Source organism: Procambarus clarkii, chromosome 20 (genome assembly GCF_040958095.1).
Source record: "Procambarus clarkii isolate CNS0578487 chromosome 20, FALCON_Pclarkii_2.0, whole genome shotgun sequence".
In the NCBI taxonomy this organism is placed as follows: domain Eukaryota; kingdom Metazoa; phylum Arthropoda; class Malacostraca; order Decapoda; family Cambaridae; genus Procambarus; species Procambarus clarkii.
Window position 1 is genome coordinate 38,882,806 of NC_091169.1, and position 27,660 is coordinate 38,910,465.

At 44.3% G+C, this 27,660-nt stretch overlaps 1 protein-coding gene across 2 annotated transcripts in view; it reads right to left on the reverse strand.

The window, feature by feature from the left end:
• LOC123755346 (Transmembrane O-mannosyltransferase targeting cadherins 3) overlaps positions 1-27,660 on the reverse strand; it is a 672,781-nt gene that overhangs the window by 81,097 nt on the left and 564,024 nt on the right. For both annotated transcript variants that reach the window (XM_045737885.2, XM_069327886.1), the window contains 4 exons: positions 23,284-23,456; positions 22,080-22,238; positions 18,940-19,036; positions 17,840-17,988 (listed from right to left, as the gene is read on the reverse strand). In XM_045737885.2, coding sequence (XP_045593841.2) covers positions 17,840-17,988; positions 18,940-19,036; positions 22,080-22,238; positions 23,284-23,456 — 578 coding nt within the window. The remainder of the gene's footprint in view (positions 1-17,839; positions 17,989-18,939; positions 19,037-22,079; positions 22,239-23,283; positions 23,457-27,660) is intronic.

A 27,660-nucleotide genomic window follows, 5' to 3' on the forward strand; every position in this document is an offset into this window, starting at 1 on the left:
AGAATGCAAAGAGGAGCTTTGTGACCCACTGTCAACCATATTTAATAAATCAATAGAGTCAGGCAGAGTGCCAGAGTTTTGGAAAGTTGCTAATGTGATACCAGTTTTTAAGAAAGGAGATAGATCACTTGCGTCTAACTATCGACCAATTAGCCTAACGTCTATTGTGGGAAAGTTACTCGAATCTATAATAGCAAATAAAATTCGTCTTCATCTTGTAAAACATAAATTAATAATTGAGTCGCAACATGGTTTTATAAATGGCCGTTCATGTTTAACAAATTTGTTATCTTTTTATTCTAGCATTGTTGAGGCAGTTGATAGTGGTAAGGATTGCGATGTTGTATACCTTGACTTTAGCAAAGCTTTTGATACAGTGCCACATGAAAGACTGATTAAAAAAATAGAGTCTCATGGTATTGGGGGTGCTATATTAAGCTGGATTAGGGCATGGCTATACCAAAGGAAACAGAGAGTTAGTATAAATGGAATCAAGTCAGAGTGGGAAAATGTTGTAAGTGGAGTGCCTCAAGGCTCTGTCCTGGGACCTCTGTTGTTTATAATATATATAAATGATTTAGATTCAGGTTTGAGTAGCAACATTTGCAAATTTGCCGATGATACGAAAATCGGTAGGGAAATTAATTCGGAGGAGGACTCACTATCACTTCAAGTTGATCTAGATAGGGTTTTGAAATGGTCAAAGGATTGGCAGATGCAGTTTAATGCTGATAAATGTAAAGTTCTGAGGTTAGGTAATGATGATAGAGTTACAAGATACGAGCTAGATGGTGTTGTGATTGCGAAGTCGGATTGCGAAAGGGATCTGGGAGTTATGATTAGTAAGAATTTAAAACAAAAGGATCAATGCATAAATGTTCGTAATAAGGCAAATCGGACACTTGGATTTATTAATCGCAGCGTTAGTAACAAGACACCTGGTGTGGTTCTCAAGCTATATCTTGCTCTAGTTAGGCCCCATTTAGATTATGCAGTTCAGTTTTGGTCGCCATATTATAGAATGGATATAAATTCACTTGAACGTGTCCAGCGTAGGATGACTAAGTTAATTCCCCAAATTAGAAATCTTTCATATGAAGAAAGATTAACAAAGCTTAAGTTGCATTCACTGGAAAGGCGAAGAGTTAGGGGTGACATGATAGAGGTTTACAAGTGGATGAATGGACATAACCGGGGGGATATTAATAGGGTATTAAAAGTATCAACACAGGACAGAACACGAAACAATGGATATAAATTGGATAAGTTTAGATTTAGGAAAGACTTGGGTAAATACTGGTTCAGTAACAGGGTTGTTGATTTGTGGAACCAATTGCCGCGTAACATTGTGGAGGTGGGGTCCCTCGATTGTTTCAAGCACGGGTTGGACAAGTATATGAGTGGGATTGGGTGGTTATAGAATAGGAGCTGCCTCGTATGGGCCAATAGGCCTTCTGCAGTTACCTTTGTTCTTATGTTCTTATGTTCTTAAGCCTAAACCCTGATTAAACATCCCCCCCCCCCAACCACCCCAGTCTCAACTACGCCTCTCTCCACTTGAATATCCACCCCCCCTCGTTCTCGCTTCATTCAGGTCTGCGTTCAATCCCCGACCGTCCAAATACTTGGGCACCATTCCTTTCCCTCTTCCCATACCCAATCCTTATCCTGACCCCTTCCAAGTGCTATATAGTTGTAATGGCTTGGTGCTTCCCCCCTGATGATTCCATTCCATTCTCCCACTATCACCAGCACTCCAATCTCGACCCCCCTCCCCCACCCTCACCCCCAACCTCTCACCCCACCCTCACCCCAATTCCCCCACCCCCGTCCGAAGTCTCCTTCGCATCTCGCTTGTGTCTTTGGCCTCTCGTTTTCAGCGTCAAAAACTGAACAAAGTTGAAGGTGGTGAGAAGTTTGGGGAGCGGGCTGGCGCCTGGCAGTGCCAAGTCTGGTCTCTAAACACCAATTAGCCGAGTAACTTCATTCATAGAGGAGCTAGAGGGGAGGGAGAGGCCCGGGTGGAAATATACCTCGTAATCTGTTTAAGTTGAAATTACATTTGTTTGTCTTGAGACAGTCGGCAGGAGGAGGAGGAGGAGTTGTCTAGTTTCTCGGAGGGTGGCAGTGGTGGGGGGGTCTGGCCTGAGTTCTGGGAGGGTGGCAGTGGTGGGGGGGTCTGGCCTGAGTTCTGGGAGGGTGGCAGTGGTGGGGGGGGGGGGGTCTGGCCTGAGTTCTGGGAGGGTGGCAGTGGTGGGGGGGTCTGGCCTGAGTTCTGGGAGGGTGGCAGTGGTGGGGGGGGTCTGGCCTGAGTTCTGGGAGGGTGGCAGTGGTGGGGGGGTCTGGCCTGAGTTCTGGGAGGGTGGCAGTGGTGGGGGGGTCTGGCCTGAGTTCTGGGAGGGTGGCAGTGGTGGGGGGGTCTGGCCTGAGTTCTGGGAGGGTGCTATAGTGCCTCAGGTGCTTGTAGGAGGAGGGGAGGAGTGTTGGGTTTAAGACAGGGACCAGCACTCAGGCTTCGCTAAACAACGTTAGACTGAAGGAGGGTTTGGAGGGGGGAGTCGAGTGATGTGTGCTTTGGAGGAAGAACAGGGAAGAGCCAGCACCTGTCTCTGGTAACACAACGGAGGACTAATGTTGTTCAAACACGTAAATATATAGAGGCCAAAAAATACAGCGCTTTTAAAGCCGAACGAAAAAACTATTTATATTAGCTAAAATGTTGTTTTTTCTCGCCTAATGAGCTCAAAATATGTTATTGTAATAATAGAACCTTTTAAAACACGGTCTCGGCATGATCTTTTGGGTCTTTTAATACTCGGGCAGGATAAGGGTATAAAGGAAATTGTGTATCACTGTCATCGCATCTATGCCATACATAGTAGGCAGGCTTCTTTATTACTGCCCCCCCTCCCTAGCCTCTCTGTACCCCCACTCAAGTCTATTTGTTCTTATTTCCTTGTTACGTTCCTATCACCTTCCCCTCATTCTGTTCCAGCCCTGCCCGTACCTCCTGTTCCAGCCCTGCCCGTACCTCCTGTTCCAGCCCTGCCCGTACCTCCTGTTCCAGCCCTGCCCGTACCTCCTGTTCCAGCCCTGCCCGTACCTCCTGTTCCAGCCCTGCCCGTACCTCCTGTTCCAGCCCTGCCCGTACCTCCTGTTCCAGCCCTGCCCGTACCTCCTGTTCCAGCCCTGCCCGTACCTCCTGTTCCAGCCCTGCCCGTACCTCCTGTTCCAGCCCTGCCCGTACCTCCTGTTCCAGCCCTGCCCGTACCCCCTGTTCCAGCCCTGCCCGTGCCCCCTGTTCCAGCCCTGCCCGTTCCCCCTGTTCCAACCCTGCCTATTCCGCTTGTTCCAACCCTGCCCGTTCCCCCTGTTTCAACTCTGCCTCTCCACAACACAGGTAACAAAAGGTAGAGCCTTTGAGTGCTGTCCAAATTACACACACCCAGCCCTTTGTGACTGGCTTCCTTACCCTTTGTACTTCTCCTCCAATCATCTTTCTTCTCATTCCGTAATTTCCCGATGATCCTCTTGTGCTCCATTTCCTCCTTCACAACCTTTCCCTCATTGTTGTTTTCTCCTGTCTCTACTTTCCCCTTCTGTCTAGCCACGTGTTTCAATCTTTTGTTGGTTAACTCTGCAGTGATTTGTAGTTTCTGTTTGCTCATTTCCTTCCAGGTCCTCGTGTTGCTTCCCTCCTCCCTCGGTAAAAAAGGCACTACGGGCTCACCATAGCCCGTGCTACTTGGAACTTTTTGTTCCAGGTAGCGAATCTTTAACAACAACAACATCCTCCCTCGCCATGTCGTGTAACTCGACGCAGGAGTAATTACAACCAGAAGGCTGAAAAACCTCCGGATGGGTTTTTCATTTCGGGAGAGTTTGTCTCCGCGTTTCAGCGAGGCATGGAGGGCAATTAGGCGCGGCCAGCAAATTCCTGCAACAAAAAACCCACAATACCATTTACGCCAGCGTCTCCAGGAGCTAAAAGTTCCTGCGAGTAACTGCGAGGAGTTTGTTGTGCTAATCGCGAGACATTTTGGTGGAAGGGTGGGTTGTGGTTGGTGAGGGAGAGTGTCGAGTTGTGTAGCTGCCTAGCCTGGCCTCGGACCGGGCTAGGGGAAGAAGAAGAACTTCCCTAGCCTGGCCTCGGGCCGGGCTTGGGGGAGTAACAGAACTTGCCTAGCCTGGCCTCGGGCCGGGCTTGGGGAGTAGAAGAACTTCCCTAGCCTGGCCTCGGGCCGGGCTTGGGGAGTAGAAGAACTCCCAGAACCCCATCAACCATGTATCAACCAGGTATCAACCAGCTCAGGCGACCCACTCTTAAAATATAATATATTTACGGTTAAATGCTTAAAATGCAGAAGAGTTGCAATAACTAGGACGAGGGCATGATCAAACCGCATTATCTTGAAGAAACTACGAAATTGGTCTGTGTCTGTCTTATCAAGTTTATCATTAATGGCAGGGAATTATAAGATGCGCTAAGCCTACCGATACAAGAATAACGTGTATCGTACACACACACTGGCTTCCTGCCCCACGACAATTATTATGCGTTATTGTACGCTTGTATTCGCCCGTACGGAAATGAACGAGCTTTCTTTACTTCTGTAAACAATACGGGTAGATGTTGCCAGATCTATATTGTCTTAGAACAGGATTGTCTTAACTACACACACAGATCACACTAACGTGATGCATCAAATGAACAAATGCTCCCGGACGCAGGTTCGAATCCTCATCACGGCCCTTGTGGATTTATTTATTTTATTTATTTATATATATATACAAGAAGGTACATTGGGTTTGTGAGAATACATTGGATAGTACAGTATTTACATTCTTGTAAAGCCACTAGTACGCGCAGCGTTTCGGACAGGATTTGTTCAGGATTGTCTTAAAACAAACTCTTCCCTTATGCCTCAAGACCACACAAGTCCTGCACGTCATCCCCGGCTATGCATCTTACCTGCAAACTGCTCATTATAATTAAAAAAAACAGTTTAACAAAACTTATTTCCCCATGAAAAAGACACTTAAAATAAGCTCTCAAAACGTTGTGTGGACGTTCCCTCTTCAGTCGAGACACATTACGACTGTACACAAACTGGCCTGGATAATGTCCAGGCCTAATGGGTAATGTCCAATATCCACATTTCAACCAATAACGTATTATTACATAAACTAACCTCATTGTTCGCGATGTTGATTTTCCTCTTCACCCGTTCCATCCTTCTGATAATTCTTTCAATCTATCGTCCGTCTGCACCTGGGGTCAGATTCACGAAACAGTTACCCAAGCACTTACGAACCTGTACATCTTTCCTCAATCTTTGGCGGCTTTTTTTACAATTATTAAACAGTTAATGAGCTCCGAAGCACCAGGAGGCTGTTTATAACAATAACAACAGTTGATTGGCAAGTTTTCATGCTTGTAAACTGTTTAATAAATGTAACCAAAGCCGTCAAAGATTGAGGAAAGATGTACACGTTCGTAAGTGCTTGCGTAACTGCTTCGTGAATCTTGCCCGAGACTCCGAGCTTGCTTCACGTGTGTCGTGCTTCCCCAAGCACATATTTTAGAATTAAACAGGTGTTTAATGTGTCAACCCGACCACTCGACACCTACGGCACTTTTACGACCGCTCAGCCATGACCTCCTACACGACATGTTCACTCTCAATTTAAATACAAATAACATTGCATTTACACAATTTTCTTTATAGGTACACGGTTGACTTTTTGTAATGTTTCATTATCTTTATACTACACTTATTCACCAATCTTGTAATTTACACTAAAAATTATTTCATCGGTAACACTTTCTTTCTCTTTCTATCTATATAAAGATATAAACTACTTATTAACTCTGCATATTTTTCTATCACGCAGCACGGATATCTTACACGATGACCAAGGCACCACAACTCCCATAATCACTCACTAAATATGTTCATCATACCGTATTCTGTAATATCAACCCGACGCACGGACACTTACACATAATTTAACACTCAGTATATATCGATCATATATATATATTTCCTTGTCACATATAACACTGCTTCTAGATAACCAAAATCACCGGTATCAATAAAGGCTTCCGTTAGGTTACACTGAACACGAAGAGGCAGGTCTTAAAAGGCCCTAAAGGCAGCTTTTAAAAGGCCTTAAAGGCAGCTTTTAAAAGGCCTTAAAGGCAGCTTTTAAAAGGCCTTAAAGGCAGCTTTTAAAAGGCATTAAACGCAGCTTTTAAAAGGCCTTAAAGGCAGCTTTTAAAAGGCCTTAAAGGCAGCTTTCAAAAGAGCACAACACACTATGAACAGCAAAACCTGACTGACAGTGTTTTCATGACTCAGGTTAACCTTCCCCCCCCCCCCCCAGTCACGAGACGTCAGTGGGTGTGAATGGTCGTTTCATTCCACTCCATATATCCCAAGTACCAGTTTAAGCGCCTAACAACATTCAAACTACTTCCCGCTAAGTCTAGGTAATGCTCGTCTTCAAACAATTTTGACAAATAATGTCCGAGAAAATTATTCTCAATATATCCCCGCGATAGCGTTTTATAACATGTTCGTCTAGGTTTCAGCGACCAGTTGCTTCACTACGTTACCGAAATTTGTAGATCCAGGGGCCACGAAGCAGTTATGCAAGCACTTACGAACGTGTACATCTTTCCTCAATATCTGACGGCTTTGGTTAGACAGTTTACAAGCATGAAAACTTGCCAATCAACTGTTGTTATTGTTATAAACAGCCTCCTGGTGCTTCGGAGCTCATTAACTGTTTAATAATTATAAATAAAGCCGCCAGAGATTGAGAAAAGATGTACAGGTTCGTAAGTGCTTGCGTAACTGCTTCGTGAATCTGGCCCCAGTCTCGGTTTTTGGAGAATATTCTAACTGATCACATATTTCGCAAAACTAATCACCAAACTCACACGAATCAAATGCCTGAAAAGCAATTTCAACAACTCTAGCAATGCAAATAACTTTCACCCAAATGTGCTTAAAACAATGCCCGCTGCCCTAATACACCAATATATATATATATATATATATATATATATATATATATGTCGTACCTAGTAGCCAGAACTCTCTTCTCAGCCTACTATTCAAGGCCCGATTTGCCTAATAAGCCAAGTTTTCCTGAATTAATATATTTACTATAATTTTTTTCTTATGAAATGATAAAGCAACCCTTTTCTCTATGTATGAGGTCAATTTTTTTTTATTGGAGTTAAAATTAACGTAGATATATGACCGAACCTAACCAACCCTACCTAACCTAACCTAACCTATATTTATAGGTAAGGTTAGGTTAGGTAGCCAAAAAAAGCTAGGTTAGGTTAGGTTAGGTAGGTTAGGTCGACGAAAAAACATTAATTCATGAAAACTTGGCTTATTAGGCAAATCGGGCCTTGCATAGTAGGCTGAGAAGTGCGTTCTGGCTATTAGGTACGACATATATATATATATATATATATATATCCGTCTTGTCAATAGTGTAACTTGTAATGTAAAGTATAATGTAACTTGTGTGTGTGTGTGTATATATATATATATATATATATATATATATATATATATATATATATATATATATATATATATATATATATATATATGTCGTACCTAGTAGCCAGAACGCACTTCTCAGCCTACTATGCAAGGCCCGATTTACCTAATAAGCCAAGTTTTCATGAATTAATTGTTTTTCGACTACCTAACCTACCTAACCTAACCTAACCTAGCTTTTTCGGCTACCTAACCTAACCTAACCCATAAAGATAGGTTAGGTTAGGTTAGGTAGGGTTGGTTAGGTTCGGTCATATATCTACGTTAATTTTAACTCCAATAAAAAATAATTGACCTCATACATAATGAAATGGGCAGCTTTATCATTTCATAAGAACAAAATTAAAGAAAATATATTAATTCAGAAAAACTTGGCTTATTAGGCAAATCGGGCCTTGCATAGTAGGCTGAGAAGTGCGTTCTGGCTACTAGGTACGACATATATATATATATATATATATATATATATATATATATATATATATATATATATATATGTCGTACCTAGTAGCCAGAACTCACTTCTCAGCCTACTATTCAAGGCCCGATTTGCCTAATAAGCCAAGTTTTCCTGAATTAATTTATTTACTATAATTTTTTTCTTATGAAATGATAAAGCTACCCATTTCACTATGTATGAGGTCAATTTTTTTTATTGGAGTTAAAATTAACGTAGATATATGACCGAACCTAACCAACCCTACCTAACCTAACCTAACCTATATATATAGGTAAGGTTAGGTTAGGTAGCCAAAAAAAGCTAGGTTAGGTTAGGTTAGGTAGGTTAGGTAGACGAAAAAACATTAATTCATGAAAACTTGGCTTATTAGGCAAATTGGGCCTTGCATAGTAGGCTGAGAAGTGAGTTCTGGCTACTAGGTACGACATATATATATATATATATATATATATATATATATATATATATATATATATATATATATATATATATATATATGTCGTACCTAGTAGCCAGAACTCACTTCTCAGCCTACTATTCAAGGCCTGATTTGCCTAATAAGCCAAGTTTTCCTGAATTAATATATTTACTATAATTTTTTTCTTATGAAATGATAAAGCAACCCTTTTCTCTATGTATGAGGTCCATTTTTTTTTATTGGAGTTAAAATTAACGTAGATATATGACCGAACCTAACCAACCCTACCTAACCTAACCTAACCTATATTTATAGGTTAGGTTAGGTTAGGTAGCCAAAAAAGCTAGGTTAGGTTAGGTTAGGTAGGTTAGGTAGACGAAAAAACATTAATTCATGAAAACTTGGCTTATTAGGCAAATCGGGCCTTGAATAGTAGGCTGAGAAGTGCGTTCTGGCTATTAGGTACGACATATATATATATATATATATATATGTCGTACCTAGTAGCCAGAATGCACTTCTAGGCCTACTATGCAAGGCCCAATTTGCCTAATAAGCCAAGTTTTCATGAATTAATTGTTTTTCGACTACCTAACCTACCTAACCTAACCTAACCTAACTTTTTCGGCTACCTAACTTAACCTAACCTATAGAGATAGGTTAGGTTAGGTTAGGTAGGGTTGGTTAGGTTCGGTCATATACCTATGTTAATTTTAACTCTAATAACAAAAAACTGACCTCATACATTATGAAATGGGTAGCTTTATCATTTCATAAGAAAAAAATTAGAGAAAATATATTAATTCAGGAAAACTTGGCTTATTAGGCAAATCGGGCCTTGCATAGTAGGCCAAAATGTGCGTTCTGGCTATTAGGTACGACATTATATATATATATATATATATATATATATATATATATATGTCGTACCTAGTAGCCAGAACGCACTTCTCAGCCTACTATGCAAGGCCAAATTTGCCTAATAAGCCAAGTTTTCATGAATTATTTGTTTTTCGACTACCTAACCTACCTAACCTAACCTAACCTAACTTTTTCGGCTACCTAACCAAACCTAACCTATAAAGATAGGTTAGGTTAGGTTAGGTAGGGTTGGTTAGGTTCAGTCATATAACTACGTTAATATTAACTCCAATAAAAAAAAATAACCTCATACATAATGGAATGGGTAGCTTTATCATTTCATAAGAAAAAAATTAGAGCAAATATATTAATTCAGGAAAACTTGGCTTATTAGGCAATTCGGGCCTTGCATTGTAGGCTGAGAAGTGAGTTCTGGCTACTAGGTACGACATATATATATATATATATATATATATATATATATATATATATATATATATATATATGTCGTACCTAATAGCCAGAACGCACATTTTGGCCTACTATGCAAGGCCCGATTTGCCTAATAAGCCAAGTTTTCCTGAATTAATATATTTTCTCTAATTTTTTTCTTATGAAATGATAAAGCTACCCATTTCATAATGTATGAGGTCAGTTTTTTGTTATTAGAGTTAAAATTAACATAGGTATATGACCGAACCTAACCAACCCTACCTAACCTAACCTAACCTATCTCTATAGGTTAGGTTAAGTTAGGTAGCCGAAAAAGTTAGGTTAGGTTAGGTTAGGTAGGTTAGGTAGTCGAAAAACAATTAATTCATGAAAACTTGGCTTATTAGGCAAATTGGGCCTTGCATAGTAGGCCTAGAAGTGCATTCTGGCTACTAGGTACGACATATATATATATATATATATATATATGTCGTACCTAGTAGCCAGAACTCACTTTTCAGCCTACAATGCAAGGCCCGATTTGCCTAATAAGCCAAGTTTCCATGAATTAATATATTTTCTCTAATTTTTTTCTTATGAAATGATAAAGCAACCCATTTCATTATGTAAGAGGTCAATTTTTTTTTATTGGAGTTAAAATTAACGTAGATATATGACCGAACCTAACCAACCCTACCTAACCTAACCTAACCTATCTCTATAGGTTAGGTTAGGTTAGGTAGCCGAAAAAGTTAGGTTAGGTTAGGTTAGGTAGGTTAGGTAGTCGAAAAGCAATTAATTCATGAAAACTTGGCTTATTAGGCAAATCGGGCCTTGCATAGTAGGCTCAGAAGTGAGTTCTGGCTACTAGGTACGACATATATATATATATATATATATATATATATATATATATATATATATATATATATATATATATATATATATATATATGTCGTACCTAGTAGCCAGAACGCACTTCTCAGCCTACTATGCAAGGCCCGATTTGCCTAATAAGCCAAGTTTTCATGAATTGTTTTTCGACTACCTAACCTACCTAACCTAACCTAACATTTTCGGCTACCTAACCTAACCTATAAAGATAGGTTAGGTAGGGTTGGTTAGGTTCGGTCATATATCTACGTTAATTTTAACTCCAATAAAAAAAATTGGCCTCATACATAATGAAATGGGTAGCTTTATCATTTCATAAGAAAAAAAATAGAGAAAATATATTAATTCAGGAAAACTTGGCTTATTAGGCAAATCGGGCCTTGCATAGTAGGCTGAGAAGTGCGTTCTGGCTACTAGGTACGACATTATATATATATATATATATATATATATATATATATATATATATATATATATATATATATATATATATATATATACACAAGTTACATTATACTTTACATTACAAGTTACACTATTGACAAGACGGTTCGCTAACGAATTTTAAAATCTACCTAACCTTATCCAACCGAACTTCAACCCAACCGATCCTAATATTGTCAAAACTAATATATGCGGTTTTAATAAATTAAAAAAACGAGCTTTGTCAAATCATTAATCATAAGATTAATGGTAACTGCAGAAGGCCTTTTGGCTCATACGAGGACAGGTCCGATTTATCTTCACTCAAACTCATTCATATCTTTAACCTGAGCTTGAAATATTCCAGCGACCCCCACGGAAATACAGTACCATATAACTTGTATTCCGTTAAGAAGTACAGATACAACTATCTTTTGATGCATATTCTCACTTCTACTGGTTACAGATATTTTTGAGTGGATGTTATCTTGCGTTTTGTATTGCTTATTTCAAAACAAATTTGTTTAGTGCCATTGGGAATAATAAAATATATCATTTTTCAATACCCACTGTGGAGAAAATATCCACATTTCCCTTATATTATACGAGTTGATAATTATATGAGATTTAGATATACGAGATGAGGTCATATATACAATTATATGAGATCCCCCTTGTATTATACGAGTAGACAATTATATGTCATTTAGTTTACGATAATTATTAATATATTACGTTACATTAAATTGTCGCTAAGCGTTTATTACTCCGTATTAAGCCTTCAACTACCTTGTTAAGGCTAAGTTAACCAGCCGGTTTTTTTTTCATCTTTTATTTGGGTTGGAGAGACGACATGGCTGTCAGTCCCGTGAGTGGTCTCTACCACAAGTCGGAGGAGGAGACATATCTACCCTCCTCTCCTCCACCACACGGAGGAGGAGACATATCTACCCTCCTCTCCACCACCACACGGAGGAGGAGACATATCTACCCTCCTCTCCACCACTACACGGCCCAGGTCGGACCGACGTTTCTGATGTGTGGTTTGGGCATAAACCCGGGCTGCTTCCTAGGGGAAGTGTAACAAAAAAGGAGGCCTGAGGACCGGGCCGCGGGGACGCTAAGCCCCGAAATCATCTCAAGATTACCTCAAGATAACGGAGATGTACTTTGGTATATATTTGGTATGCCATCTTAACGTCTGAAGACGTCAATGAACTACCGTCGTTTCACCCCAGACCATTTTAATGATGAAACAGATGAAACCCTGTTTCATTTTTTACTGGGTGAGGCCCTACATTTACAATGTTAAATAGGAAGTATCCGTGGACAGGTTAGACATATACCTGGATTGTACCTGGATAGGGTTCTGGGAGTTCTTTAACTCCCTAAGCCCGGCCCGAGGCCAGGCTTGACTTGTGAGAGTTTGGTCCACCAGGCTGTTGCTTGGAGCGGCCCGCAGGCCCACATACCCATCACAGCCCGGTTGGTCCGGCACTTCTTGAAAAAAAAAATCTAGCTTTCAGTGTCAGTGATATCTTGAATCACTGTCAGTTTATAGTTCAGTGATATCTTGAATCACTGTCAGTTTATAGTTCAGTGATATCTTGAACACACTACCACAGGGTGTTGCAAATGCTAACTTACTTATATAAATGTACCTTGGCTCTGGTAGCTTTAGGACGCCTATAAGTCTGCAACAAGGTACTGAGCCTCTAGTCAAAAATAAATTGCTAGCGAATGAATACACACTTCCTGAATCCGTATGCCAGTAAAACAAGCCGGTGTGGCACTTAGCAACAGTTAATGCACTGTGCCACGAATTAAAACGGAGCACTGAAACGCATAAAAGAACACACACACACACACACACACACACACACACACACACACACACACACACACACACACACACACACACACACACACACACACACACACACAAAGGAAGAGACTTCACAGAGCTGCACAATTAACACTTGCATGAGTTTGGGGTCTTTGTTTACACGAGTTGAGACTGTTTGTCCCTTGGCGCGTACCTGAAACACTCCGTTTCTCTTCAAGCACGGCGGCGACTTCGAGCATGACAGACTCACCGGGATTTGAGAATCGCGGGAAAATTACTCTTAAGGCCGGCCGGAGGAGGTGCGACTTGGGTGCTGTGAACGTGTCACCCGCCGTGGCTTAATTTGTGTGTTTGGCCTTACTGAATTTATAGCGAGGCGACCTGGGTCATGTCTTGTCGCTTCGTGTTAGGGAGATGCATGTCGACTCGTTTCGAATAATTTCGTGTCGTGTTAAGAGCATACTGGTGACCTATATTGCTGCATAGGGGAGGTGTCACGTCATATTGGGTCACTGTAACATGGTGTGGTGTCAGAATGTGTGTCAGATACTGCTATATAGCGAGGTGTTAAGCCATATGATGAGGTTCATGGTGCTATCGCAGTTACAGCCCCGCTCCTGTGCCAGGTAAGTCCACAAGGGGCTCAATAACCCGTGCTACTTTGGAACTTATAGTTCCGAGTACCTGAATCTAAAAACAAGAACAACGGTGCTATCGTGTGATAGCTGCCAATATGTCATATCAGTACGTGCGGAAGAGTCCGGGGGGATAGAGGGAGATCTCTGTGGTTCCGTAAGTCTGAGTGCTTGTCCGACATCACTCACTGACTTCCCACAGCATGTGGGGGGCACATGGGGGTTGTGGTGACCCCTCAAGACTTTAACGCCACGGTGTCCACTCCACACAGGTGCCACGTCACACAGGAAAGGTGCCACCTCTCGGGCGTCAAACACCACCACAAGAATATCCCCGCGAACACCAGGAACGACCCAATGATAAAAGATTTCTTTTCCCGGCTGTAAAAGTTGGAGTCGCCTCATCAGCGCATATTCCGGAGCGCGGACCGGCCAACCTTGCTTTACAGGTCTGCAGGGAGCTGTATAGCCTGGCTTCCTCAGCCCTATCTTTCTCCTCCTTGCTAACCACCTTCGTCCCACACTACTGAAGGAAGATAAACAGTTCAAGGAAGGCACTAAGATAAAGAGAAGAGTGAGAGGCTCATGGCGGAACTGACGTCACTGAAGAGGAACTCAAAATGGCAGTGCTTGGAGAGCAAAAACAACGGAGTGAGCCGATGGCTGAAAAGCATAGAAAAGGCGAGAAAAATATGAGGTTGAGAGGGGGTAGGGAAGACGGGGGGGGGGGGTTTCAAGGAAGTCAGGGGAGGAAACGGGGCCCATGGGAGGGAAAGGTCTGACCCGGAAATATAAAGACTGACAATTATTACCGTCACACAAACTGGGTATCTGGAGGAAAGGGAAAGAGGGAGTGGAGAGATATCGGCTTTGTGGGAAGGGGACGGACCCCCGAGAAAGGCCACAGTAAATATCTAACTCGTTTCTACCCCATAATATATTACCACTGCTGTGGGTGCTGGACCTGAGGGAGGAGGGAGCCGGAGGGAGCCGGAGGGAGCCGGAGGGAGCCGGAGGGAGCCGGAGGGAGCCGGAGGGAGCCGGAGGGAGCCGGAGGGAATCTGGAATACTGGCGAGTACGAGAACCACCAAAGCTGCGAGAAACGACATAAAGGGAATACCGACGTTCCCACAAGTCGCTCTGAATAGGTTTACGGCAGCGAGGGAAAATATATCCCCCCGTGCTCACCAGGGATTACACCACCGCAACACGCTCTCATAGTACGGCTCCAGCACGCACCACGCCCGCCCACCCGTGCACGCCCAGGCAAGCACAGCTACAGGGCACGCCCAGGCAAGCACAGTTATAGGGCACGGTCAGGCAAGCACAGCTACAGGGCACGGTCAGGCAGGCACAGCTACAGGACACAGCGAGGCAAGCACAGCTACAGGGCACGCCCAGGCAAGCACAGCTACAGGGCACGCCCAGGCAAGCACAGCTACAGGGCACGCCCAGGCAAGCACAGCTACAGGGCACGCCCAGGCAAGCACAGCTACAGAGCACGCCCAAGCAAGCACAGCTACAGGGCACGGTCAGGCAGGCACAGCTACAGGACACAGCGAGGCAAGCACAGCTACAGGGTACGGTCAGGCAGGTACAGCGACTGGGCACGCCCAGGAAGACATTACTATGCACAACGGTCAAAAACGCTCGTTTGAAAGGACCGAACAAAACGTATATTGGTAAACGTCACGAAAAAAAACAGGCTCGACTAGACAGTAACAGGCACGGATATGTAGGGACAGTTAAATACGACAGTCGAACGAACACTGTTAGAAAGTCATTTGCAAATATCGACGACATGAAGAACCAGGAGCCAGATTCACGAAGCAGTTACGCAAACACCTACGAACCTGTACATGAACAAATCCACAAGGGCCGTGACGAGGATTCGAACCTGCGTCTGAGAGCATCCCAGACGCTGCCTTAATCGACTGAGCTACGTATTTGTTCATTTGATGCATCATGCAATTGTGATTTCTGTGTGTAACCTGTACATCTTTTCTCAATCTTTGGCGGCTTTGTTTACAATTATTAAACATTTAATGAACCCTGAAGCACCAGGAGGCTGTTTATAACAATAACAACAGTTGGTTGGGAAGTTTTCATGCTTATAAACTGTTTAATAGATGTAAACAAAGCCGTCAAAGATTGAGGAAAGATGTACACGTTCGTAAGTACTTGCGTAACTGCTTCGGAAATCTGGCCACAGATCGTTTGAGCTGTTTACATCAGACCAGACGAACAGGAGAGAGGGCTTTCCCGACCTCGTTAAATGAACCACTGACCTTATTTTAAGGGGTAGTAAGGAAGACGGAGAGACCCATGTGAAGGGAAGCATTTTTAAATAGTAAAGTAATTATCAAAAGAAGGCACCAAGCCGGGATAGACATATGCACATTGTGTATGTGGGACCTTAGATAAGCTTAGTCTCTCTTGCCAGAGAGCTGCGAGTGTGTATGTATGGTTATCTTGAGGTTATCTTGAGATGATTTCGGGGCTTTAGTGTCCCCGCGGCCCGGTCCTCGACCAGGCCTCCACCCCCAGGAAGTAGCCCGTGACAGCTGACTAACTCCCAGGTTCCTCACATATATTACACCATACACTAAAAAATGAGTGTCCCATTTCACCACCCAGCTCACTAATTTACGTGTCCTCGCAGACGTTGAACACGGGAAGCTCTGCCGATGAGACATTTACCCATGGCTCCATCACGCTGAACCCCATGAACTCCACCTGATGCTTAGTGATGAGTTCACTCATCTTCCCACACCACCATTCCACTACCTGGTGATGAGTCCGTTCATCTCTCCCTCCCTCCAATTGCCTGGTGAAAACCCGTCCCATATCTATCCTCCCTTCCCAGCCGCTATGCCTATTACTATTAATAAATCGTCTCCCATCGAATCCAGCATCACTCATTATGCAGAACAGCTAAACACTTTCACTATCTCTTATCTCTCTCCATCACTTTGTGTTGATATCAGTCCCGCTTAGTTTCACTTTCTTCCTTTTGAGACATTGAACTTACCTTTACGCCCTCGACTGTACCTTTAATTCAAGAAGTTCTCCGAGACTCGCTGTGTGAGACATGATCACAAGCTACTAAGTAGAGCAGCAGCTCATGCGGGAGTGGGTATTGAGGTGTTTCCTCGCGATGATCATCACTGCTTAGGAACGTTATCTTGAGGTTATCTTGAGATGATTTCGAGGCTTTAGTGTCCCCGCGGCCCCGGTCCTCAACCAGGCCTCCACCCCCAGGAAGCAGCCCGTGACAGCTGACTAACACCCAGGTACCTATTTACTGCTAGGTAACCCCTGGGACTGTTGAAGTTTATCTCTAGAAATTAGGTCAGAAGTGTGCAGCAGAGGGGGTTGAGCTCTGGGTCTTTGGTCCCGCCTCTCATTCCGTCAATCAACTGATGTACAGGTTCCTGAGCCTACTGGGCTCTATCATATCTACACTTGAAACTGTGTATGGAGTCAGCCTCCACCACATCACTGCCTAATGCATTCCATCTGTTAACTACTCTGACACTGAAAAAGTTCTTTCTAACGTCCCTGTGGCTCATTTGGGCACTTAGTTGTGTGTGTGTCTGAGAGTACGTGTATGTAGGCACTATCCTAATTTCCCGGCCATTCACTACTCACTTTATACTTCTCACAGAACTAAAGCCGCCAAGTGATTTTCCCCATCTAGAAGCGTAAACGCACAAGGCGATAGTTTTCTGCCGGGAAACAGTTCAACTCCTACAGCGTGCAAATCATGACTCCCAAATCATGACTGTTCACTCAAACTGTGTGAGAGAAATAGTGCACGATGCACCGCGTCAGTTTATACCCATAACGACAGCAATAAGGCCTGGTGCAGCACTCATCTAATGACTATACTAGCAGCCCCAGAAATGGAGGGTGACATGATCCAGATATATAAAATATACACTGGTGTCCTCATGTCCACTAGAAGACCAACTAGCTTGGAACACGCTCAATACAAATAAAATACTTAAAGTCTAATTCCAAGATATCCTTGGGAGGTGCAAGGGAATAGACAAAAGGGAAGGGAACTATCATAGAGAAAGCGCCAAGCCATTAGGCTATATAGCACTTGGAAAGAGTCAGGATAAGGATTTGGGATGGGACGAGGAGGGGAGAATGGTGACCAACCCCTTGAACGGTCGGGGGATTGAACGTCGACCTGCATGACGCTCTACCGTCGCTCTACCGTCCACCCCCCCAAGTGGTCTTTAGGTGTTCGGGAGAAGGAGGTGAAAATCACTTACACTCTGTCGAGGAGGTTGCTGAAGCCGTGAGCGACCAGCATGCAGAAGCCCATGGAGGGCATGTAGAGCACTCGCTCCGCCACCACGAACCCCACGGGGAAGAAGAGGTTGGTCGCCGGCAGGAAAGGGAGCACCAGGAACGCCAGCGCCTGAGGAAGCAACATTGTTACAGGTGAGGATAATGTTACTTAATGAGGGAGAGAGGGAGGGTGTTACGGAACATCACTCGACTGGAACATCATATATATGTTCGTTTTTTGGGGGAATCATACTTAAAAGGATGAGGATTCATCAAACAATAAAGTGATCACTTCTGAAAGCTGTACATCTTTCCTCAATCATGGGGATTTGTGTGTATATATTGGGCCGGATACCTGATATCCAGCTGAGTCTGTCCGGCCCCCAATACCCTTCTTGCCAGACGCCAATTTCATATAGAAAGGTAGGTGTGTGTGTGTGTGTGTGTGTGTGTGTGTGTGTGTGTGTGTGTGTGTGTGTGTGTGTGTGTGTCACTTAGCCAGTAACGGTACATACAAAACTCTACGGGAGCATCCAGCCATGTTCCATTAGTCCTGCAGTAAGGTATTTGGGAGGATTTGACCAGAGAAGCTTGTACTTGCTCAGGTGAAAACGTGTTGAACCCGACTGCAGAGTAAATTGAAGCGGGATAAAGATAGGATTACATAGACAGCTGCTTACGTGCGGATTACTGAATAACAATGGGGGGCGGAAGGGGTGGGGGGTCGGGGGATTACAAGGTATTAAACTAAGTGAATGAATAAAAGAGGATTAATCGGGATGAAAGTGAGAATCACAAGAGTAAATTAGAGAGGATTCATAAAAGTGTGTTACATAGAGGATGATGCTTGATAGAGAGGGGGGAGGGAAGAGAACAGGAAGAGGAGGATTTTGAGTAAGAGAAGAATAAAGTAGAAGATAAGGAAGAGGCGGTATCAGCAGGAAGCGAAAATACAAAAAGTGGTTAAAACGGAAGAACAGAGCAGTGGTAGAGGTAGGAAGAGTTGACAAGAATAGGTTAGAGAAGATGGGGGGGAAGGAATGGTGGACTTACCATGAGTTACCATGACTGGTGGACTTACCATGATCACTATCTGTGCATGGTGACGGTGGGCGACGAACAGGGCGTGGTACGAAAGCTTGCTCACCGCCGCCAACACCACCAACGTCCCCAAGTTTCTGACAAGTACGAAAATAACAACAAATCAACCAATCGTTTTCAAGAGAAAACAATTTGTCTTCAAAAAGTGCCGGACCAACCGGGCTGTAGTGGATACGTGGGCCTGCGGGGCCGCTCCGAGCACACTTGGAGAGGGTTCTGAAAGTTCTTCTACTCCCCAAGCCCAGCCTGAGGCCAGGCTCGACGTGTGATAGCTTGGTCCAACAGGCTGTTGCTTGGAGTGGCCCGCAGGCTCACATCCTATTGAGCCAAGCCTGAGTCCCACAGTTCAAGCCTGGGCCCAAGGCTCATGGGAATAGAAGAACTCCCAGAACCCCATCCAGGTACAATCCAGGTGCAAGGTTGCATTGGTAACTCGTTCAGAGTTGTTATTGCACCCGTATTATTGCAATGTAGCTGATAAGAAAAAAATTAATTACAAACCTAGCCACTAATTCCTAACACAAGTTTGATATATTCTTAACACAATCGAAAATTATTAAGGCATTTATATCACACGAACAATAACACAAAGATAGTCACTTGTGTATACATGTCATACTAAGATACATATTCATCCGAGTATACATGTGATACTGAGACACATATTCACCTGTGTATAAATGTTACACTAAAATATATATATATATATATATATATATATATATATATATATATATATATATATATATATATATATAGTCGCCAAGATACACAAGTGTCACTATGATAAAAATTCACCGGAGAATACACATTACACTATGTATACAGCATACAACATACACCTGGATATACATCCCACACAATACTTTATGTATACCATATCACAAGCCCACAATGATAAAAATGTATAAACAGAATTCAGTTTCGATCTCTTTTTATTTTGTACTTTGCAATAAAAATATTGTGAATTACAATGAGACGTTTAGTCGAATGTTTATTTTCTTTAAATCGGATTGTTAGCGAGTATAAAAATTGAGGTCACCTTTATGGTTTTATTTAATATTTTTTTCGGGATTTCACTCAATGACTTGTCATGTAAACGAGTCAGATTTTATGATGCGTATTGTAAGTTCACACAAGCCTCGTCTATTTTTCACTAATGACCTTATAGACTAACTGCGCAATTAAATGTTTTATGTTGGGATGCATAAAATTTCTTTATGCTGGTTCCCGGATACTTTTTTTCTCTCTCTCTGACAAAGACATTTTTGTAAAGTCTTTATTTGTTCTCATTTAAAAAAATATTATCATCACTTAGCCAATTTTTTTGAATGTTAAAATTTATTTAATAATAAAAAAATTCATATTGGCACATGGTAAATATATTAAAAAGTTAAGCAGTTCTTGACAAGCAATTTATTTTGCTTGTAAAATCATTAGCAAAATATCTCTTTCAGAATATTTAAAAACGCGAGTGCTTGTGTACTTGGATTTCTTGTCCCTCCCTTCTGATTATCCTTGTCCTTCGTCTCTCTTCTTCTTCTCTTCATGCAGGTCGGCGTTCAATCCCCGACCGTGCAAGTGGTCGGGCACCATTCCTTCCGTCCGTCCCATCCCAAACCTGTCTTCTTCCCAGTGCTATATAGTCGTAATGGCTTGGCGCTTTCTCCGCATAATTCCCTTCCCTTCTCTCTTTCTCTCTCTCCCTCCCTCCCTCCATCTCCCTCAACTCCTTCATTCCCCCTCCTCACTCTCTCATTCTCTCCCTCTTTCTCTCACTCTTTCCCTCTCTGTCTCCCTCTCTCTCTCTTTCTCTCCCTCTCTATCTCTCTTCCCCTTGAGAAGTTCATCCTTTCTTGGGCTCGTTAACCGCTCGCATAAGTCTCTTCTGGTCCATTTTATCCATCATAATCCCTTAAAAATACATTCTTTATTCGGTTTCAAATAATTCCTACAGCATCTGGTCATCTTCCATATATATATATATATATATATATATATATATATATATATATATATATATATATATATATATATATATATATATATATATATATATATATATATATAATATTCGTCGTTTTCGCTTTCAAATATAATTTTGCGAATTGAAAAATTATACATTTGGAGGAAAATTCTGGCCCGATATGTTATTTATTTTTATATTTTACATGAAATATTTGTTTACAAGTGACGCATTTCGTCCATTCCACCAATCACCCGGCCACTGGTCAACTCCACCAATCACCCGGCCACTGGTCAACTCCACCAATCACCCGGCCACTGGTCAACTCCACCAATCACCCGGCCACTGGTCAACTCCACCAATCACCCGGCCACTGGTCAACTCCACCAATCACCCGGCCACTGGTCAACTCCACCAATCACCCGGCCACTGGTCAACTCCACCAATCACCCGGCCACTGGTCAACTCCACCAATCACCCGGCCACTGGTCAACTCCACCCATTACCACATCTTACCCCACCATTTTTTCCACACACTATCCATCTCCCTCAATTTCTCCACATTCTATACGTCCCCAACTGATCTTTCAATCCCAGGTCCACCTCCCCTTGCACCCTTCTCAATCCCAGGTCCACTTCCCCTTGCATCCTTCTCAATCCCAGGTCCACCTCCCCTTGCACCCTTCTCAATCCCAGGTCCACCTCCCCTTGCATCCTTCTCAATCCCAGGTCCACCTCCCCTTGCATCCTTCTCAATCCCAGGTCCACCTCCCCTTGCATCCTTCTCAATCCCAGGTCCACCTCCCCTTGCATCCTTCTCAATCCCAGGTCCACCTCCCCTTGCATCCTTCTCAATCCCAGGTCCACCTCCCCTTGCATCCTTCTCAATCCCAGGTCCACCTCCCCTTGCATCCTTCTCAATCCCAGGTCCACCTCCCCTTGCACCCTTCTCAATCCCAGGTCCACCTCCCCTTGCATCCTTCTCAATCCCAGGTCCACCTCCCCTTGCACCCTTCTCAATCCCAGGTCCACCTCCCCTTGCATCCTTCTCAATCCCAGGTCCACCTCCCCTTGCATCCTTCTCAATCCCAGGTCCACCTCCCCTTGCATCCTTCTCAATCCCCACCTCGTATTCTCCAGTGGTAAAGACTTACCTTAGGTCAGTGAAGGTTTCTACCAGCGGAATGGTGCCCATGGTCCAGTCACAGCAGAGGGCTGAGGGCAGCAGCAATAACCCCGTGTTGACGCTCAGTAAGTAGTTGTACGTCAACTGACGAGTGGGCGTCGGCGCCACGCTCGCCGGGTTGTCGAACCTGTTGACGCCAAGGAGGAATTAGTTGACGCCAGGGAAGGGTGGGAGGGCGTAATTAACTCCAGGGAGAGATTACCTGACGCCCGGAGGCTTAGCTGACGCTATTGAGGGAGGGATTAGCTGACGCCATGGGGGTTAGCTGACAAGACTAGGGTTTAGTTGACGTCAAAGGGCTTACTTGGCGCCAGGGTGGGGGGGCTTAAATACAATTATGGCCTTAGATAATTGACTAGTTGAAATCAAACATGTGAGTAGCTAAGGTCAATTGAAAGCAGTCAATCGACATCAGGTAAGTTTAGTAGTAGCTAGTTATGAGTCGTGATGAGTTGTGAGGTCAGTTAAAGGTCATGAGTGAGTGATCGTGGCAGTTAAGACTATGAGTAAGCGGCCAATTTTATTCAGGCCACATTTAAATATCAATTACTCACCTACTCAACAATAAAGAAGCAGGAGGAATATAAAAAGCAACTTGCTCTCTAAAAGTTTATCCCCCACTGGACGTCGTGAGTAACTTGTTAATATCATGAGTAAAAAGATGAACTCATAAGACATCAGATCACGAGTAAAATCAAATCATGAATAATTAGATAAATATCCTAACTGCGTTACAATTTAGAGGGAATGAGTAAGTGGCCCATTAGTTATGACCATAAGTGGCCCATTAGTTATGACCATGAGTAAGTGGCCCGTCAGTCATAAGGCCACGAGCAGGGGGGGGGGCATTACCCCCTGCTCAGTGAGGAGGGGGGGGGGCATTACCCCCTGCTCAGGGGGGGCATTACCCCCTACTCAGGGGGGGCATTACCCCCTGCTCAGTGAGGAGGGGGGGGGGACCATTACCCCCTGCTCAGGGGGGGGGGGCATTACCCCCTGCTCAGGGGGGGGGGCATTACCCCCTGCTCAGGGGGGGGGGCATTACCCCCTGCTCAGGGGGGGGGGCATTACCCCCTGCTCAGGGGGGGGGGCATTACCCCCTGCTCAGGGGGGGGGGCATTACCCCCTGCTCAGTGAGGAGGGGCGGGGGGGCATTAGAGAGCTATACTCACCTGGTGAAAACTGGGAGCTGGGCCCCCATAACGTGAACTCTTGCAAGCATGAGGCCCAGAGTGGTGGCCACGAGCACAAACACACGCGGAGCCATGTCTGCCAACCAGGGGGGCACCGACCCCTTCCCGGACACAATGCCCTCTCCAAACTGCAGCAGCTCCCACCCACGCACCTGCGGAAGGCAGAGAACGAGGCGTTAGTGAAGAAACAGCATCATTAGAAGGAAATCCCGTTTATTCCTACCCCTACATGCGTGCGCACCAGGGAACGCACGCAAACGCACGCAAGGCAACGCAGGTACCGTAGCCGCAAGCTAACGAAGGTACCAAGGACGCTAGGCAACGTAGATACCAGGGGACCAGATTCACGAAGCAGTTACGCAAGTACTTACGAACGTGTACATCTTTCCTCAATATTTGACGGCTTTGGTTACATTTACTAAACAGTTTACAAGCATGAAAACTTGCCAATCAACTGTTGTTATTGCTATAAACAGCCTCTTGGTGCTTCGGAGCTCATTAACTGTTAAATAATTGTAAACAAAGCCGCTAAAGATTGAGAAAACATGTTCAGGTTCGTAAGTGCTGGCGTAACTGCTTTCGTGAATTTGGCCCCCAGGAACCAGCAAGAAAACGCAGCTATCGTACTTCAGCATCACCCCGCCCAGAATCATCAGGCTGCGGGATGATACGCGGGTGATCTTATCTTGAGGTTATCTTGAGATGATTTCGGGGCTTTAGTGTCCCCGCGGCCCGGTCCTCGACCAGGCCTCCACCCCCAGGAAGCAGCCCGTGACAGCTGACTAACACCCAGGTACCTATTTTACTGCTAGGTAACAGGGGCATAGGGTGAAAGAAACTCTGCCCATTGTTTCTCGCCGGCGCCTGGGATCGAACCCAGGACCACAGGATCACAAGTCCAGCGTGCTGCCCGATCGGCCGACCGGCTCCCGGATGAATTATACTGCAACAATCCTCCCTCATCATGCACATGCAACGAAATCAAGATAATCCTGTTAAACAGTTTTGGTTCACCCTGTAACACCACCATTACCAGCAATGATGCATAGTCGGATAGGGAAGGGGGGGGAGGGGAATACAGCAGGAATTAACGTGTTGGCGAGAGGGAATGGCTCCCTTTCCCCCTCCCCCCCCCCTCTCTCAACCCCATCAACCCCCCCCCTACCACTATAACCATCAACTCCTACCCTCAAATAACCCCTCCCCCCCCACCCCCAGCCTCTGAAAAAAATTGCATTCTGTTTGAACACATTAAAAAAAAAAAAATGACGCTGCAAAAGGGGAAAAACAGCGCAAACACACGCACACATCTAGCCGAGTACACACCCACACACACACACACACACACACACACACACACACAGGTTGTGGAAGCAAATACTATTCATAATTTTAAAACCAGGTATGATAGGGAAATGGGACAGGAGTCATTGCTGTAAACAACCGATGCTCGAAAGGCGGGATCCAAGAGTCAATGCTCGATCCTGCAGACACAACTAGGTGAGTACTAGGTGAGTACGTACACACACACACACACACACACACACACACACACACACACACACACACACACACACACACACACACACACACACACACACAACCCAGTAGGCTCAGGACTCTGTACACCAGTTGCTTGACAGTTGAGAGGCGGGACCAAAGAGCCAGAGCTCAGCCCCCGCAAACACAACTAGGTGAGTACACACCTACTGAAGTTCTATGAAAAAGAAACAAAAAAATAAGACCAGACAGAGATGGTTGGGCAGATTGTGTATTTCTGGCCCCCAAAAAGCCTTTGGTCCACTTCTACCCAACACACCACTACATAAACTTGAGAGGCGAGCAGGAGTAAACGGAACACCACCGGCGGAGATAAGAGAGTACCTAACCACCGGCGGAGATAAGAGAGTACCTAACCACCGGCGGAGATAAGAGAGTACCTAACGGACGGGACTAAGAGTCAAAAGTGAGGGGACGAGAAGCCTGGCATTAAGTCACAAGTGGAGTACCTCGCGGATCTGTGCCCGAGACCCATACCTTTGGTCCCTGGCGTGGATACCATACCAAACCTATCTTCGGGGCCACATGTATAAACAGGATAACATCAGCAGCATACTCAACACCGGCAAACGTCAAAATATCGTTCAGGAACTTAAATAAAATGACATAAAAATGGCTGTATAGCACCTACGTGAGACCAGTCTTAACGTATGCCATCTCATCCACAAATACCATCTATTAAAAAGTAAGAAAACTAGAAAAAAATGATAAAACGCGGCTTGCCCAGGATTTGCAAGATATTTAATATGAAGAAAGACTGAAAGAACTAGACCTGACGCCATCAGAGTAAAGGAGAATAAGGAAAAAGGATAAAGACGTATAAGAATCCTTGACGAGGGATTAACAAAGTGTAAAATGAGGACATAAATGGATGCCTAAGAACCTGATGAATCCTAAAGCGATGTTAGAAAGCTTTATTTAGCGTAAAACAGTGGAAAATAGGAATGGACTAAATGAGCACGCTGTATAGGCTTACTCAAGTCATAATTTCAACAGCAGATATGATAGAAGTAAAAAGCAGGAAATCATTGCATTAGACAACCAGAGAACAAGCAAAACTTCACAGCTTAGGAAGAAAGAAGAGTTAAAAGAGTCATGATCACCACATACAAGATTATCATAAGAATTCACAGGGGTAGATAAAGACAATTTATTTAACACAGGGAGCACAGACACAAGGAGACACAGGTGGAAACTGAGTACCCAGATGAGCCATAGGCATATAATAAAGAACTTTTTCAGTGTCAGTAGTTAACAGATGGAAATACATTAGGCAGTGATGTGGTGGAGGCTGACTCCATACACAGTTCCAAATGTAGATATGATAGAGCCCAGTAGGCTCAGGAATCTGTACACCGGTTGAGTGAAAGTTGAGAGGCGGGACCAAAGAGCTGAAGCTTAATCCCCACAATCACAACTATGAGAGTACACACTAACACTGCATTTTTCTAATCTTTGTTTATATCTACAGCCACTTTTAATTACTTTAATTCGCCAATGAAAATGCCAGCACGGGGGAATTTAAATGCCAGGGCTGGGGGGGAGGGGGGAGAGGATGGATTTAAATGCCAGGGCTGGGGGGGGGAATTTAAATGTAGTCATCATTTAAACTGAAGCGACTCCTGCTTTTCTGCCTGTCCTGTTTTTCTGCTTGCTTGCCTGTTGCCTGCTTGCCTGCCTCCATGCCTAACCAGCCTGCCTGCCTGCCTGGCTGGCTGCCTGCCTGCCTGCCTACCTGCCTGCCTGCCTGCCTACCTGCCTGCCTGCCTGCCTGCCTGCTTTCCTGCCTGGCTGACTTCCTGCCTGCTTGTTTTTCTGCCTGCCAGCCTGCCTGCTTTCCTGCCTACCTGTTTTTCTGCCTGCCTGCCTGTTGCCTGCCTGCCTGCCTGCCTGCCTGCCCCCGTTGACGAGCGAAGGGAGGCTCCCTGAGGGCTGGCGACCAAGGGAGGACAGGGACGCGAGGACGCTGCCGAGGACAACAAGACCTCAGGGCAGGTAAGAAGCACCACACGAGCCTAAATTTTAATTAAAACCTTGACTCGAGGTCTCCTTTGAGGCTGCCTCATAAGCCCCCCCTTGACTCATCATGAATGAGATGAGTCTCATTCTGTCTCTGCTCCCTCATTCTCTCCCTCCCTCTCTCTCTTTCCTTACCCTATAATCTTACCCCCCTCACTCTCCACTCTTAAGTCTCGCCCTCCCTTACTCTCTTCCCATAACTGTCTTTTGCAATATTGCTCTTAACAGTTTAAGAAACCAGAGCCTCATTTGATGTGAAATGAGAAGCATAGATTCAGAACTGTGTTGCAACCCCTAGCGATGATTTCGGGAGGGGGGGAGGCCGCGGCTCAACGTCCCCGCGGCCCGGTCCTTCGACCAGGCCTCCCAACCATGAGCCAAATCTTCCTATCACCCTTGTGTCGAGGTGTGTGTGTGTGCGCGCGCGCGCGCAACCGGAGGTAAGACCGCGGACGTGCACCTTCTCAGATATGCATAGCCACTGCATGTTGCAAGCACCAACGCAATGCTCACCTGAGCAAAAACTATGAAATCTTAAAAGCAAGACGGTGCCCATATCAGCTGATTGCGACTTACAAGATGCAACTTATCTTAAAAATTACTATTTAACTTTAAGATAAGTTTAAGTAATTTATTATTTTACAACTGTGTCACCTGTAAGAGCCATTTTGTTATTATCTAAATGAAAAAATCTAAAAAGATATCAAATATCAAAATATGTTTTTTTCCATAAAATATCCTTGAAAAATAGGAATACGTCTTAAGTGGAGGTAGGGC